Here is a 14,136-nt window from a genome sequence, read left to right as displayed (position 1 = left end):
TCAAAGGTTCTCGCAACCTTCTCCTGCGGCAGGAAAAAGTTCTTAAGAAAACAACCACTTCCAAGGCCATAAACTGGAAAATATGGTGTGATGGCAGCTGAGCCCCACTTCCTGAGTTCTACCTGGATGTTGGAGAAAGGCCAGGTCCTGAGCAAAATAGATGGCCCAGCCTTCCTGCTTCCCCCATGACAAAAAGACAGAAGGGCCAGGCGGCACTGAGTGGAGATGATCTGAAGGCAGAGGAGGCCTAGGCCTGGTAAGTGAATGGAAATGAATGATAATACAGTGGTACCTCGGTTTACGAACTTAATCCGTTCCGGAAGTCCGTTCTTAAACAGAATCCAGAAGTCAGTTCTTAAACCGAATCCGTTCTTAAACTGAGGTGGGCTTTCCCTAATGAGGCCTCCCACTGCCGGTGCCCTTCCACCGTTCAGATTCTGTTCATAAACTGAGGCAAAGTTCACAAACCAGTGTGAGAGAGCCAGTGTGGTGTAGTGGTTAAGAGCGGTAGATTCGTAATCTGGGGAACCGGGTTCGCGTCTCCGCTCGTCCACCTGCAGCTGCTGGGTGACCTTGGGCCAGTCACACTTCTCTGAAGTCTCTCAGCCCCACTCACCCCACAGAGTGTTTGTTGTGGGGGAGGAAGGGAAAGGAGAATGTTAGCCGCTTTGAGACTCCTTCGGGTAGTGATAAAGCGGGATATCAAATCCAAATCCAAACAAACCAGAACACTACTTCCGGTTTTGCGGAGTTCATAAACCAAATAGTTCTTAAACAGGACTGTTTATAAACTAAGGTACCACTGTAATAATAATAACAACTGGTGGCCTCTTGGGAACCATATGTACAATGCCACCAGGTTCCATGATGGAAGAAAGGCATGGATAAATAAGTAAGGGGGTGGAGGAAAAAGCCAAAATATCGAGCCAGCATCTTAGGCTCCAACGCCACCCAGACATGGAACATACAATGATCAAAAATAAGAAGCGGGAGCTACAGCAAAGCTTGCTTAATTCTCACATCACCGTTTTGACCTCCACTCCATGGATGCCCTGCTCTGAAATCAGGGGTGAGTGGGAAAAGGGGTCCTGAGTTCAGATTCCTGCTTCAGCGGCCAAATCATTAAAACAGGAATTAACTTTATCCATGTTGGGCGACAGAGCTAAAAAAAAGGGGAGGGAGGTCTGCCTTTCGGGTTTCCACTCACACTCAAGACACCCCTACCTGTAGCCTATCCTCCGGGAGAAATGGAGACAGGCTTCCTTCAGGTGGGCCTCGAAGTTGGCCAGGAGGAAGTTCCCCCCGCACTCGGGGCAGACGTGAGGCGGGCGGTTCTTGTGCATGCGCTGGTGGGCGCCGAAGCTGCACCGGTTGGGCATGATCATGGGGCAGGCGTTGCACACCTTTGGGAAGGAGCAAAAAGAACGATTAATTTACATTGGCAGGCAAGGGGGAGGGAGGGAAGGTGTAACGAGTGCTAACTCTGCCACTGCCAAGGAACTGCAGAAACTGTGCCCTGGAATCAGGGCTTTGCTAATGAAAGAATGGCCGCCCGGTGCCAAATCACCTGTTCAATCCTTGTTGCCTCCAGGTAGGTCTAGGATTGCCCTCTGCCCAAAACCCTGCAGAGCCGCTTCCAGTAAGTGAAGACAATACTCAGCTGAAGTGGGGAGGAAGACTCTCAACCTGACCTACCTCCCAGAGTTGCTGTGAGGACAAGATGGGGGGGGGAGAGAACCCACATATGCCATCTTGAGCTCCTTGGAGGAAAAAGTGGATCCACCCCCATCGTTCTGCCCGGACACTGAGGTCCAGCTCCGAGGGCCTCCTGGTGGTTCCCTCCCTGCGAGAAGCCAAGTTACAGGGAACCAGGCAGAGGGCCTTCTCGGTGGTGGCGCCCACCCTGTAGAACGCCCTCCCACCAGATGTCAAAGAGAAAAACAACTACCAAACTTTTAGAAGACATCTGAAGGCAGCCCTATTTAGGGAAGCTTTTAATGTTTAATAGGTTATTGTATTTTAATATTCTGTTGGAAACCACCCAGAGTGGCTGGGGAAACCCAGCCAGATGGGCAGGGTACAAATAATAAATTATTGTTATTATTATTATTATTATTACTACTACTACTACTACTACAAGGGCTATTACACGAAAGAGGGAGCAAGCTTGTTTTCTCCTGCTCTAGGGGGCAGGACTCAAACCAATGGCTTCAAGTTGCAAGCAAGGAGATTCTGACTCAAAATTAGGAAGAACTTTCTGACAGTGACAGCTGTTGGACAGTGAAAAGGTCTCCCTTGAAAGTCTCCTTCTCCTTTCAGGTTTTTAAGCTGAGGGTGGGTGGCCATCGTCATGGATGCTTTAGCTGAGATTCCTACATTGCAAGGGGCTGGACTAGACGGGTCGCCCCAACTCTATCATTCTATGAAATGCCAATAATAGTAACAGAATACCACCCTGACGGCGTTCCGAGCGCCCTCACCGTGGAGGCGGAGGCTGTGGCTTGCTGGAAGTGGGCTGCGAGGCCGGCTTTGTCCTTGCATGGCTCCTTGCACTCCAGGCACTGGCAGGAGTTGGTGGTGGCCTGCTCGGCGCTGCCGTTCAAGGGGAGGACGGGGGGGTCGTGCGTGGCCGCCCCGCTGGCTGCGCCTTCCTGGGCGACGGCGGCCGCGGCGGCCTTGCTGGCGTTCAGGGAGGCCAGAGAGACCAGCGGGGTGATGTCGGGCTGCCCGATCATCTGGTCCAGCGCGATGGGCCGCATGACCAGGTGGGAGCACTGCATGACCAGGCCCTTGTCTTTGTGCTCGCGGGCGTGGAGGAGCAGGCTGCACTTGTTGAAGAAGACCAGCCGCTTGGTGCAGTGGTTGCAGGTCACCTCGATGCGCATGCTGCGCCGGTCATAGTGCCGCGCCAGGCTCTTCTCCAGGGCGAAGGCGTCTCCGCACTCCAGGCACCGGTACCCGAGGGGCGGGAGGGTCAGGCTGGAGTCCGCCGGGGGCGCCAGGTTGGGCTTGTACATGGGCAGAAGGTTCTTGCTGTTCAGGATCTTGTTGAAGGCCTCCACCAGGCTGGACTGGCTGCGGGAGATGACCGTGCCGGCCACGGTGGGCGAGGACTTCTGCGACTGCTGCATCACCACCACCGTGGTGCCGTTGACCTTCTGGCTGGGTCCGCCCGCCTGGGCCGCCGCCGCCGCCACGACGCCAGCCTTGGGGAGGGCTTGCGGCACCAAGCTGACAATGTTTTTGGCCATGGCCTTGCTGGGCAGCACCACTGCCTTCTGCTGGGCCACGCTGGCAGCCATCAGCATGGCGCTGCTGGCGTTCTGGATGGTGGAGACGGGCAGCACCGTCCCTTTGATCTTGGTCCCGTCCCCCAGCTGCACGCTGACCACTTTGGGCCCCTCCACAACCTTCGCGGGGCTGGCGGCCACCGCTTTGGGGCTGGGAGGCCCTGCGGCCCCTTCTTCCTTTTCCGCAGAGGCGGGGGGCGCGGGGTCCTCGGCGGGAGCGGCCTCTTGCGAGTCGTGGTCCGAAGGCGGCTTGGCGGTTCCCGGCTCCGTGTCGGAGGAGACCCTGGTGACCGTCCTGGTGATGCTTCCGGTCGGAGTCTTGATGGTCTTGATCCTCACTTTCAGGGGCCGCGAAGAATTGGACGAGGGGGAGCCAGCACTCTCGTCCTCGTCCTCGCTGGACGCATCTGGCGGGCACTGCACAGGCTTCTCGATGGGCTCCTCTTTCAGGGTCCCGACGCTGGAATGTTTTGGGGAGGTGGAGGGCCCGGGGCTTGCTTCTGTCTCCGGAGGAGAGCTTTTGAAGAGTGAGTCCCCGGGGCTGGAGGGAGAGCGCTTGACCTCTGGGGTGCCGTGGGAGCCGACGCAGAGGTTTGCGTCTGAGCGCGGCGAGGGTGCTATGGGGGAACCGTCTGTAGGGTAGCAAACAGAACCGGGCTTTGGGCGGCCCAGTGGACTGGCCCCCTGGCAGGGCGTCTCGCAATCGGATTCCTGCTTGATGGCTGGGGGCACCGGGGGAGCAGCAGGGGTCGGAGGGAGGCCCACACCCCCGCCGGCTGGGCATCCTTCAAAGGACTGTGGGAATGTTGGAGGGAGGGGCCCTGCGGCCTCCCCTGCCGACAGCTCGTGGCAGGCCAGTGGGGGGACCGAAGGAAGCACGTGGGGCGGGGAGAGGGGCCCCTTCTCCTTGGGCTTGCATTCTCGCGGCTGGTCAATGAGGTTAGCCTCACTGTCCTCAGGAGGGTCGGGGCTGAAATGGGAAAAGAGGTCCAGGCTTTTGGCCCCCTTTTCTTTGGGGGTCCAACACTCTCCGTTGGCGGTGGCCACCCCTTCTGTGGGGCCCGTGGGGGAGGAATGGAGCGCCTCGGGGGCAGAGAAGCCGTTCTGCAGCAGGCGCGGCCCGACGACGTGGCTGTCTTTGACGCGTCCGTCCACGGCCTCCAGCTGCTCGGGGCAGACGGTGTTCTTCACTATGACGCTGACCGTGGTGATGTCGGCGTGAGGGAGGACGTGTTCGGGGACCACCGCCTCCACCGGGATGGGCTTGATGTGTGCCTCCGCCTCCTCGTGGATGGCCTCGTTGGTGTCAATGTCGGGAATGTCAAAAGCCGCCAGGAGGTCGTCAAAATCTGGGGTTTTCATGTCCCCCATGGCGAAGGATTCAGAAAGCTCTGGAAAGCAAGGAGGGAAAGGAAAACAGTTGCTCTTTCGTAGAAAGACAGGTAGCTCTCATGTTCAGAGACTTGGGTCCACCTAGCTCAGTAAAAGGTAAAGGGACCCCTGACCATTAGGTCCAGTCATGGATGACTCTGGGGTTGCGGCGCTCATCTCGCTTTACTGGCCAAGGGAGCCGGCGTACAGCTTTCGGGTCATGTGGCCAGCATGACTAAGCCGCTTCTGGCGAACCAGAGCAGCACATGGAAACGCCGTTTACCTTCCCGCCAGAGTGGTACCTATTTATCTACTTGTACTTTGACGTGCTTTCAAACTGCTAGGTTGGTAGGAGCAGGGACCAAGCAACGGGAGCTCACCCCGTCACAGGGATTCAAACCGCCGACCTTCTGATCGGCAAGTCCTAGCTCTGTGGTTTAACCCACAGCGCCACCCGCATCCCCTATCTAGCTCAGTAGTATTGTCTAAAACACTATTTCCCAAACTTGGGTCTCCAGCTGTTTTTGAACTACAATTCCTTAAAAATAAAATAAAATTATTTTTTGGTTTTTCAAAGATTTACAGACATACAAATTACAAAAACACAAATCACATATATTTCTAATACACATATAATTGACTCCCCCCCCCTTTTGTGGTTTCTTTTTACTTTAAATTTTCATACTGCATTTTCCACATCACTCCATCTTTAAGTTAATATTTAGTTCCTCTTAATAAAATATTTAACTGCTTGTTTTACATTAACCCTGTGTATGAGCTTCTTTGCATGCATGTGTTCTTCAAATATTCCATAAATTTCCTCCAATCTTTAAAATCATCTTCTTCTTGGTTTCTAATTACACCTATTGATCTTGCCATTTCAGCATAATCCATTAATTTAATTAGCCATTCTTCCTTGGTTGCTATTATATCTTCTTTCTATCTCTGGGCAAAAACCATTCTAGCTGTAGTAGCATACATAAACAATTTTTTTTTGTCTTTTGGGATCTCAGTATCTAGAACCCCTAGAAGAAAAGCTTCCGGTTGGTTGGTTTGTTAAATCTTAAAACATTTTCTCCAACTCCTTATAAATAATTCCCCATAAAGCTTTTCCTTTCTTACAGGAACACCACATATGGTAGGAAGTAAATTCTTTTTCTTTACATTTCCGCATGTGTTTGATTTTGATTTATCCGTTTTTGCCAATCTACTAGGAGTTAAATACCATCCGTACATCATTTTCATGTAGTTTTCTTTCAGCGTATAATACGCTGCAAACTTTAGGTCTACATCCCACAACTTCACCTATGCAGCCATTTCAATATTATGGCCTACAATTCCTATAATCCCTGACCACTGGTCCTGCTAGCTAAGGATGATGGGAGCTGTAGTCCAAAAACAGCTGGAGACCCATGTTTGGAAAACACAGTTCTAAAATAAAATATTCCATAAGCCGAAAGAATTTCCATTTCTCCAAAAGGAAAAAGGCTTGGGGGGAAATCCTCCATTCAAATATGTACCCCACCCTGCCGGCAAGGTCTTTATGTCTCTACCTATGACAAGGCTCCCCACACACAAAATGGGACAATTTAAGCATTCCTCACCACCTTGTAACTCTCCCAAACATGTGAAGTGCCAGTTCCCAGGCAAGTATGGTCCTGGGGAACACACAATGCTAGCTAGATGGGGACACTGAGTCACTTCATTGGCACAGCAACATTTGGCACCGCTTCCCCTTGAACTTTTTCCATTCCAGTTGGGTCACTATAACGACTTGTAACTAAACTAAACTTGCGCCTGAGCTTATTTCCTCCTCCCTCCCAATCCACTTTTCCTTTTGTGCTGTGACTTTTTTCAGAATGTGAGCCTGAGGGAGGGACCGTCCTCACATTGTTCTGTGGGGTTTTGGGGTTGTTGTTTTTTAGTGATTTGTAAACTACTATAGTAAGCTTTTTTGGTTGAGGAGCTGTTTTTTAAAAACCAATTAAGAAGTTTTGAGACAACCCAGTGAATGTTCTAGTTACTCCAAAATTCACCTCCTTCTCTAAGCTGTAATTAAATTGTCTCCTATAGTAGAACTTGTAGTTGGGTAGAACTTGTCAATAATATGCCACTGTTTGAGCATTTTATGTATTTTGCCCATTGATTTTAAATTTTCTGGTTTTCAAATTCTTTTATGGGTTGCATTTTGTCTTGGTCAAGTCATTTTGATAATTTTTCTTTGCATAAAACAACTGATAAATTTAATAAATAGTGATAGTAGTAGATATAATAAGAAATAGCTGAGTATGCATCCGTCTAGGCCTGGATGGGACACTGCCGGAAGAACCACATAAATGGCTCTGAGCTGCCTCTTTCAAGAACTATGCAGGATATATTAATTACAAAAAGTACAATAGGCAGATGAGCAAAAAGCACTGAGCTTCAGGTACGCCCAGCTTTCAAACTTCCTATGCAAAGAAACACGAAATAAGCTTTCTTATTATCTGCGCATGTTCCGTTGAGCCAAATCACAGTGACGCCTGTCCTGTCTCGTGTGGCTGTTATCAGTTTGGCAAAAGTCACCCTTCTGCAGGGACATCCTTGAGCGTGGCATTGAAGAAACTAAAGCTAATTAAAAGGAAAAAGCTGCGGGCTTGGACATGACCCTTTCGGCGTGTGGAAAGACGCACACATTTTTAAAAATGGCAAGCGGGCAAGTTTCAGAGGCAGAACTCACGCGTAATGTGTGTCATGGTTTGCTTCATGCGAAACTGCGGTGCGAAGCGACGGTTTGCTTATTATGGCTTACCAAATGTGGCTTATTTGGGGCAAAACATGGCATGATGGCCGGTTAAAACTTGCTGCTGATCCCACCGGCTAGAGAAGAGCGAAGAATAGGCAGTGATCTCAGCGCCCACGGTAAACCATTAACTCTGGTGAAGTGACAATTGTTCGGCTTTCAAGAGGGAGAGTATTTTGCTTTCAAAGGGAATGAATGGGGCAGGCCCTGAGGGGCTGGTACTTAACCTGAAACTGTTCTTAACCTGAAGCACCAGCTAATGGGGCTTCCTGCTGCTGCCACGCCGCCGGAGCCCGATTTCTGTTCTTATCCTGAAGCAAAGTTCTTAACCTAAAGCACTATTTCTAGGTTAGCGGAGTGTGTAACCTGAAGCATACGTAACCTGAAGCGTATGTAACCCGAGGTACCACTGTACATTTCTATCCCACCTTTCCTCCAAAGGTGGTGCACACAGCTGCTCACTTCTTGGGAGGTTGAGAGCAGTACATGTGAAAAGGATCTAGGAGTCTTGGTTGACCACAAACTTGACATGAGCCAACAGTGTGACGCGACAGCTAAAAAAGCCAATGCAATTCTGGGATGCATCAATAGGAGTATAGCATCTAGATCAAGGGAAGTAATAGTGCCCCTGTATTCTGCTCTGGTCAGACCTCACCTGGAGTACTGTGTCCAGTTCTGGGCACCACAGTTCAAGAAGGACACTGACAAACTGGAACGTGTCCAGAGGAGGGCAACCAAAATGGTCAAAGGCCTGGAAACGATGCCTTATGAGGAACGGCTAAGGGAGCTGGGCATGTTTAGCCTGGAGAAGAGGAGGTTAAGGGGTGATATGACAGCCATGTTCCAATATATAAAAGGATGTCACATAGAGGAGGGAGAAAGGTTGTTTTCTGCTGCTCCGGAGAAGCGGACACGGAGCAATGGATCCAAACTACAAGAAAGAAGATTCCACCTAAACATTAGGAAGAACTTCCTGACAGTAAGAGCTGTTTGACAGTGGAATTTGCTGCCCAGGAGTGTGGTGGAGTCTCCTCCTTTGGAGGTCTTTAAGCAGAGGCTTGACAACCATATGTCAGGAGTGCTCTGATGGTGTTTCCTGCTTGGCAGGGGGTTGGACTCAATGGCCCTTGGGGTCTCTTCCAACTCTAGGATTCTATGATTCTAGGTAGAGATGGCAACTTGGCCATGGCCAAATGGGGATTTGAATCCCCGTCTCCCAAGTCCTTGGCACCCCCACGCCGGAAGATGTGCTATTGAAGCAAGATACGGTTGCTGACAGAAACCATAGACAGAAACCTCAGAGAAAAAAGCCAGGAATTCAAGATGGAGACGGGCTCGCTCAACCTGATAGCAACCTCGGCAACAAAAAGCAAGCCAACCAAGGAATGCATCACAAAAGCCTATTTTGCTTCACGCTTTGGTGGGGACCGAAATATTGCTTCGGCGAATAAACAAGCCAATAAATATATTTTTTATTTTTTTAAAAAAACTCTTCTGTTCTGTGCTTCAGCGGCCGAGACACTGAGGAAATCTTTCTCAAGCCAGGAGGCCAGAGATGTGGCATTTTTGCTGAAGCCCTTTTAAAAAAAATATTTTAGTTAGTTTCTGGTTTTCTCCAATTTGAGGGGTCATTTCAAGAAACAGATATTTTGAAGAGAGAGAAAAGGTGGCGGTGGGGAGACAGCTTTTCCTTTTCTTTTCCTGACTGACAAGAGAGATTTTCCTGCACGTATATTTTACTTCTGAAGGGAGAGAAGATATAGGCTCAATTTTTCTGTCAGACGAAGCTTTCCCTGGGCATGAACTGGGGAAATGGCCTCCCGGGCCCCCCAGACCCGTCTGTCATGGAGGCCAACTGAAACGGCTGCTTTGCCAATAACTACGTGACACGAAGGGATCAGCTTCTGAGGGGGAGAAGGAAGGGGAGGGAAAGGCTTTCACAAGAGGCGGGCGGCCGCGTCTCCTGTTGTCCCAGGCCAGGGGAGCGTGGCTCACGATGAAAGGGAACGGGAGGCCTAGGACAAGGCCCAGACCAGGCCCCGGAGTAGGAAGCCTCTCCCCTCGTGTTGGCTTGCAGGGGGAGCTTCCCCTGGGCAGAAATGGAGGAGGAAAGGCTTCTTCGCCTGGTGACGTTGCAGCAAGTCAGGCTGCTGCTAAAAGTGTCAAGGGGAAGAAGGCTGAAGGGAAAAAAGATGGCCGCCCTCCCGCTCCCCGGCCACCCTCCGCTATTTCAGCCTGACTAAACTGTTTTAAAGCAAGCCCTTTTAAACAAAATGTTTTGCTGCCTGAGGAACAGGCCTGGGGTGATTTGGGGGCGCTTCCAGGCAACCTGTTTTATTGAGCATGAGGGTAGTCTCCCTTCCCACACCGTGACACGGGTTTCTTCACACATGACACAGAACACAGGCGCAAGTCTTTGCATGCGCTTACTGCGTGCACAGCTACACATGCGCACGAAAGCTTATGCAGTGGTACGTCTGGTTGCGAATGGGATCCGTTCCGGAGCCCCGTTCGCAACCTGAAAGGAACGCAATCCGTGTCTGCGCACGTGCGGGTCACAATTTGTCACTTCTGCGCATGCATGTGACATCATTTTGCACATCTGCTCATGTGGCAAAACCCGGAAGTACCGTATTTTTCGCCCTATAGGACGCACTTTTCCCCCTCCAAAAATGAAGGGGAAATCTAGGTGCGTCCTATGGGGTGAATGCAGGCTTTTGCTGAAGCTTGGAGAGCGAGAGGGGTCGGTGCGCACCGACCCCTCTCACTCTCCAGGCTTCAGGAAGACATCCGCAGCCTAGGCAGCCCTGCGGGAGGTCCCACAGGGCTGTCTAGGCTGCGGATAGTAGCCTGCTTCCCGGAGCACCGGGCGCGCTGAAAGCAGAGCTCCCGGCGCTTCGGGAACACATCCACAGCCTAGGCAGCCCTGCGGGAGGTCCCGGCAGGTCTCCCCACGCTGCGGATAGCAGCCTGCCGCCCGGCGCGCGGGGCGCCCTGAAGCAGGGCACCCCTCGCACTGGACAGACATCGGCCAGCCCCACAAGCTCGGGGGACAGCAGGGAGGCGCAGCGCCGCCATCCCGCTGTTCCTCGACCTGTTTCGGTTTCCCCGACCTGCTTTGGGGGGGGGGGAAATAAAGGGGGAAAAAATTCCTTTATTTCCCCCCCAAAAAACTAGGTGCGTCCTATGGGACGGAGCGTCCCATGGGACAAAAAATACGGTAACCCTTTCTGGTACTTCTGGGTCGCCACAGGACACAACCTGAAAAAACGTATCATGAAGTAACAGGAGATATGACTGTACCCAGAATAAACTTAGTTGGTCTCTACGGTCCTACTGGACAATTTTTTAAAAAAAATTATTTTGACTCACAGAGCATTACACGGAAATAACTGTACAAGTGTGCCGGTCAACTCCTTGGTACGCAGGCACACTCACTGAATGTGAACATCGCCAGGGAGACAATCCAACAGGTGAAGCTCACCCCTCTTTGCAACTCTTCTGCATTGGGAAAAGCCGCTCATGGTGAATTTCTTTTTCATAGCTGTTTGAAAGGCTCAGGAATTCTGCCAGGAAGGGGGGAATAAAAGGAGGCAACCCTAGCTGGCCCTGATGCTGTCATAAAATAAAATAAAATGCAAAAAGGTTCAAGATTCACACAAACACGAAGACTGCTTGATGATAACGACGCCCTCTGTGTCGCAGGGGGTTGGAATAGATGACCCCTGGGATTCCCTCCCAACCCAACAATTCTATGATGCAGGGCTAAAGGCAGCCTTTGAATATCCAGCGTCACAGATATGATTTGGTGGGGTCCTTGAGAGAAGTGAGAGGGAGATGAGTTATAAAGAGCAGCACATCACAAATCTCCCCCTCCAAGATCCCTTTCTGACATACCCCAACCTGGAACTGCCAGCCAGCACTCGCAAAAGAAAACATAAAATTGTGTCCCCACCAACAACACACAACTCAGTACAGCTAAAGGCGATGCATCCTGCAACGTCAGAAAAGTATGTGTCAGGGGTTCAGGAGCAGAGACGCAGAGAAGGAAGGAAACAGAGAGCGAGGGGGAGGAATCCGAAGGGAGAATGAGTGATGATGACGACCCGAGATCTCCAAGCCTAAGCAGTGAGTCAGAGGACTCCCAAAAGGGAGCCCCAGTGAGCAGAGCAAGGGGGGGATCCGGGGGGACACCCCAGGAGGAAGGGAACAGAGGAGATTCAGAGAGCAGCAGCTGGAAGTCGGGACCCACGCTCATAACTGAGAGCAGCAGCAGCTGGAAGTCGGGACCCACGCTCAAGACTGAGAGCAGCAGGGAGGAAGGTAGCCAGGCATCGGGTTCCGGAGGCTGTCAGCAGGAGGGAGGGCACGAGTCAGGGGTGGTCACGCCCTCCTCAGAGAGCGAGGCAACGGTTAAGAGGAAGGCAGGGAGTTGGGCGCGCGCGCCAAGTTCAAATGCAGAGGAAGCTGGCGCAGCAAGCAGCCCGGAGAGGGAGCCGGGTCCCAAAGCCCGCCGAAAGGAGGAGGAAGGAAGTGGGGGGTCTTCAGCGTCGGAGGAGTCTAGGAGGGAGGAGACTAGGAGGAGCAGTGGGACCCAGAGACGCAGGGAGAGGCGTAGGAGGTGGAGCAAGGCTAGGGTATTAAGCTGGTGCACAGGGGGCGGAGAGTCAGACGAGACTTCGGCGACCTAGAATGGAAGGTGTAGAGCTGCACGCTGCAGTTCGGACATGAAACTTGTAACTCAATAAAGACTCTTATAAAGTGAACGTTGGCTAGCGTGGTCCTGTGTGAGCTGGGACCTGGTGGCAGCTCTGACAGTAAGTCTCGTCTCCCCTACAAAGAAGTTCCAGGCGCCTGAAACACCGCAGCGGGAGAAGGCGCAGCGAGGGGTGAAGAGGGGTGCCTGGACTCAAGCTCACAAAATCGGCAGGCATGACGGCTGAACAGCAAATCGCAAATCTGCAAGAGGCAGTGACACAATTAAACACAGAGATATTAGCATCCCGAAAGAGGGAGGAGGAAGCAGCGCTCGCCTACAGAGATCTCCAAGCCAGGTTTGAAGCGTTTGCCAAGCAGGTACAAACGGGACCCAAGCCGGAGGGAGTTGGGTTGGCAAGGAGATCAGGCGGTCTTGTGCAGCATTTTGATGGGAACCTGCAACAGTACCCCAATTTTCGAGCAGATGTACTGTGTGCACTGCAACTGCTGGCAAAGGACTTTAGAGATGAGGAAGAGAAGGTGGGGTTTATCCTATCCCATTTGCATGGAGATGCTAAAGCTTGGCTGCGCAATTTGTGGAGGGATAAGGATCCAGCGCTTCAAAGTGCGGATGCCTTCATCAAAGCGATGGATGCATGCTTTTATTCTAGCATAGATGTGGATCTTGCGCGACGGGAGATACATGGACTTAAACAAGGCAGGGCCACGGTACGACAGTACCACGCACGCTTTTTCGCACTCGTCAGCGCTTTAGAATGGGACCGAGATTCGCCTCCAGTAAGAGATCTCTTCTGGGAGGGTCTCAGCAACCCAGTTAAGGACGAAATTGCGAGAGGGGAGAGACCCAAGAGCACGCAGGAGGTGGTCCAGAGGGCGCTATCTGCGGGAGTGCGGCTAGAAGAACGCCCATGGGCCAGGGAGGAGGGGCGTAGTGGGCGCGAAGCAGCGAGAAGTTTTTCCTTCGTTCCCAGAGAAGCAGAGCGTGCGCAATCCACGCCTCCGCCAGGAGGGGGAGCAGAACCTATGGAGGTGGGAGGTGCCAGGGCTCAGTCAGCAACCAGAGCCCTAGCACCAGGAGCAGGCAAATCTAAGACTCCTAGAGGGACCCGGAAGTGCTACATCTGCGAAAGTCCGCAACACTTGGCGAAAGAGTGTCCCCAGAGGAGCCTGAAGCACACTGCAGCCGCTGCTAAAGTGGAGACAGCTACACAGCACAAAGAACCTCTGCAGGGAAACGACGATGTCTGGCTGGAGACGGAAGTACTGGGGCCCAGCCAGACGTATCAGTGAAGCAGTCCCCAGAGATCTTGCAACCCACAGACCCCCTCCCGCCCAAACCGGTCGTGCAACTGACCGCATCGCTCCAGCTGCCCAATGGACTCACAATAGACGTCCCGATCACTGTGGACTCTGGGAGTAATGCAGATTTTATGGCGCAGGATTTTGTGAAGCGACACGCTATACAGCTACTGCCTGCCACTCTGCCCCTGCAAGTCGTCACGGTGGATGGGAGAGAGTTACTAGGGGGGCAAGTGGTGCAGCAAACGCCGCCAATGGTGATGCGATTAGGTAACCACAGAGAAGTCATCAGCTTTAATGTCACTCAGTTGTCGGACACTCCCATCGTCTTGGGCATGAGCTGGCTGGACAGGCACAGTCCGACACTGGCGTGGTACCAGAGACAGCTGATCTTCGGTTCTTCTTATTGCGCTGAACACTGCATTATACCCAGAAGGGAGGGGGAAGAGGAAGAATCGCAACTACAGTTGGGGACGCTGCACACAGTTCCCCACAAATACGCGGACTTTTTGGAGGTCTTCTGCGAGAAGGAGGCGGACAAGCTACCCCCTCACCGGCCATATGACTGCAAGATTGACCTCCTGCCAGGGGCGACGCTGCCTAAGGGGAGGCTATACTCCATGTCTGAGGACGAAATGCAGGAACTCAAACAGTTCATTGATCATAATCTGGAGC

General features: G+C 52.2%; 1 protein-coding gene across 2 annotated transcripts in view; it reads right to left on the bottom strand.

The window, feature by feature from the left end:
* Positions 1-14,136, bottom strand: part of ZNF687 (zinc finger protein 687) — a 42,811-nt gene that overhangs the window by 12,186 nt on the left and 16,489 nt on the right. For both annotated transcript variants that reach the window (XM_082202054.1, XM_082202055.1), the window contains exons 2-3: positions 2,481-4,681; positions 1,225-1,403 (exon numbers count right to left, since the gene is read on the bottom strand). In XM_082202054.1, the coding sequence (XP_082058180.1) occupies positions 1,225-1,403; positions 2,481-4,681 (2,380 nt within the window). The remainder of the gene's footprint in view (positions 1-1,224; positions 1,404-2,480; positions 4,682-14,136) is intronic.

The sequence above is a fragment of the Podarcis vaucheri genome, assembly GCF_965113315.1.
Source record: "Podarcis vaucheri genome assembly, chromosome: 16".
Taxonomy (NCBI): domain Eukaryota; kingdom Metazoa; phylum Chordata; class Lepidosauria; order Squamata; family Lacertidae; genus Podarcis; species Podarcis vaucheri.
This window is presented reverse-complemented; position numbering and strand designations above follow the sequence as displayed.